Raw genomic sequence first — 2,953 nt, forward strand, 5'->3', positions numbered from 1 at the left:
ATGCTGAGAGTATGGAGATGGTGGTGGGAGGCTGTATATGGGCATCTGAAAAGAGCCCTGTGTGTCCTTGTCTAGAAGGGGAGTGTGGAGAGCTCCCTCAGGTGCCTGGAGAAAGAGTGAGAAATTTAGAGACCTGCACTTTGGAACTGGACTCATCTGCTCTCAGTAGGGGCTGGTTTCTTTTTAGGGTAACATCATCTTTCAGCTCAAACAGCTCTGAGCCCTGGAAAGCTGGAAACAAGACTAATAGACAGATGAGAGTCCTCATCATCAGTGGATGCTTTCCTCTCGGGACTCACAGTGGAAATGCCAAGGATTTCTACCTTTGAGGAACACTCTGCAGGGGTGACAAGGACATCTAAAAGAAAATAAACGTCCTATAAAATCCCTAAAATTCTGTTCCTCAAACCTCATTCTTTAGAACTGGGCATGAAGATGGGGAAAAGCTCTTCTACATGACGAGTGGATTTCATGTGACAGGAACTGTGAATGTCAGAGCTGGTCACCCCTGTCACCCAGTTCCCACTGCTGAGCAGCAGGACGGACTACGCTGGAGCCCTCAGGCAGAGGCCCCTGCTCCTCACAGCACCACACTCAGCCAGTGCAAAGTGGAGCTCAAGCAAGGGAGCTGAACAAAGATCTTCTCAGTAAAGAGAGCAGCAATGCGGGGGGTTGTATGAGAAATGCAATATATATATATTTTTTTTGCTTGAAAACTGTCTCCTAACTTCTCAATATCTTTTCTTGTTTCGACAGTCCCCCATGCCCAGAGATAGCATAATGTCCAACAGCAGCTCCCTGAATGAGTTCCTTCTCCTGGCATTTGCGGACACACGGGAGCTGCAGCTCTTGCACTTCTCGCTCTTCCTGGGCATCTACCTGGCTGCCCTCATGGGCAACGGCCTCATCATCACAGCCGTAGCCTGCGACCACCGCCTCCACACCCCCATGTACTTCTTCCTCCTCAGCCTCTCCCTCCTCGACCTTGGCTCCATCTCCACCACTGTCCCCAAATCCATGGCCAATTCCCTGTGGGACACCAGGGCCATTTCCTACTTGGGATGTGCTGCCCAGGTCTTCCTGTATTTCTTCTTGTTTGGAGGAGAGTATTCTCTTCTCACAGTCATGGCCTATGACCGCTATGTTGCCATCTGTAGACCCCTGCACTACGGAACCATCATGGACAGTAGAGCTTGTGCCAAAATGGCAGCAGCTGCCTGGGCCAGTGGTTTCCTCACTGCTGTGCTGCACACGGGGAACACATTTTCAATGCCACTCTGCCAAGGCAACACAGTGGACCAGTTCTTCTGTGAAGTTCCCCAGATCCTCAAGCTCTCCTGCTCAGAATCCTACCTCAGGGAAGTTGGCCTTCTTCTGGTTACTGCCTGTTTAATGCTTGGGTGTTTTGTTTTCATTGTGCTGTCCTATGTGCAGATCTTCACTGCTGTGCTGAGGATCCCCTCTGAGCAGGGCCGGCACAAAGCCTTTTCCATGTGCCTGCCTCACCTGGCTGTGGTCTCCCTGTTTGTCAGCACTGCTGTGTTTGCCTACCTGAAGCCCCCTTCCCTCTCCTCCCCAGCTCTGGATCTGGTGGTGGCTGTTCTGTACGCAGTGGTGCCTCCAACACTGAACCCCCTCATCTACAGCATGAGGAACAAGGAGCTCAAAGATGCCCTGAGGAAAGTGATTTCATGGACATTTTTCAGCAGTGGTAACATTGCCTTTGCTCTCCACAAATGACTCCCGCTGTGTCCCAGACCTGGACTGAGCTTTGTTCACTTTATTTTTATTATTACTTTTATTACTGTTGTTATTATTATTTGTCACCCTGTTGCTACATAAATGCTTGGATTCATTCCACCTTTCCTGAGGCTGCTCTGTCTCACCAGGTGCCCACATAAAGTTGTTTCTAACACTGGGTCAGAGCTGACTCCATCACAGCATCTCTGTAATAAAGTAGGTTCTTCCTGGTGTCTGTGCCTGGAGGCTGGACTCTTCCTCCAAAGCTGCTGTCCCTCACACCCTGTCCCCAGCACATGTCCTTGAGAGACAATCTCCCCAACCTCGCATGCTGGTCCTTACCCCAGATGTCACCCCCAGACATGGCTCCATGCCCAGCTGGAGGACTGGGCGTCCAGCTGTGTGCCCTGAAGGATGAACCATCTCCTGGGTCCTCTGCAGGGCTGGCAGGGAGCATGCAGAGGAGGTCCTGAGGCTGTCTACTGGGCCTGTAGACCATCTTCCTCCCATAGTGGCCCTGTGGCTGGGAGGTGCCCAGCAGCAAGGCAGGCATGCCTGGGGGGGTCTGGTGCCATTGGGGTGGTGGCCTTTGGACCAGCCTCTGTCTGTAAGGCACTCAGGAACTTCTCCGTCTCTGTGTTAGTGGCAAAGTTACTGACCCAGCTTGTTCCTTCTGGAGAGCTGAGGATTTAATTCTCGGGAGAAGGGGAGAAATGAAAGCCTTTTGTCATTGGGACTTATAATACGCTGTCAACCCTCTACTGTCTTCTCCTGCTCTATCACCCCAGAAGTCCTTTGGCAGGGACATTTTTTGGTTTCTGACCCTCCATCGGACCCTGCTTTGAACAGCAGTTTGGTCTACAGGCCTCCTGTGGTCCCTTCAAGCTGAATTCTCCTAAAGGCCTAGGACCTCAGGCCCCATTTCAAGCACAGGGCAAATGTCCCTGGGACAGGAGCAATTTGTGCTTTATGTGACCATCCAGAAGAAGGCAGGTGAACACCTCCTTCTTCTGCCTTGTTGACTATAAGGGCAGCCTGGGAGGCACTGCCTCAGGCACAGCTACATTACCCCTGAAGTTCTTTGCATCCACCTTTAACCACAGAGAAGTCCATTGCCTGGATCCTCTCAGTGGTGAGGGGAGAAATGTAGGCTTTTCTGCAGGGTGAGTTCTCTACCTCTGTAGTTGCACCTCTAGGGAGATGGCACCATCCT

The 2,953-nt window shown here is 51.6% G+C and overlaps 1 protein-coding gene across 1 annotated transcript; it reads left to right on the top strand.

Annotated features, from left to right (window-relative positions):
* Positions 1-813: 813 nt before the first annotated feature.
* Positions 814-1,740, top strand: LOC136996067 (olfactory receptor 14J1-like; the record flags this gene model as incomplete). Its single annotated transcript, XM_067317062.1, has 1 exon — positions 814-1,740. A coding segment is annotated over one exon (927 nt), but the record flags the coding sequence as incomplete, so codon positions are not given.
* Positions 1,741-2,953: the final 1,213 nt, after the last annotated feature.

This window comes from Apteryx mantelli, unplaced genomic scaffold, assembly GCF_036417845.1.
Source record: "Apteryx mantelli isolate bAptMan1 unplaced genomic scaffold, bAptMan1.hap1 HAP1_SCAFFOLD_20, whole genome shotgun sequence".
In the NCBI taxonomy this organism is placed as follows: Eukaryota; Metazoa; Chordata; class Aves; order Apterygiformes; family Apterygidae; genus Apteryx; species Apteryx mantelli.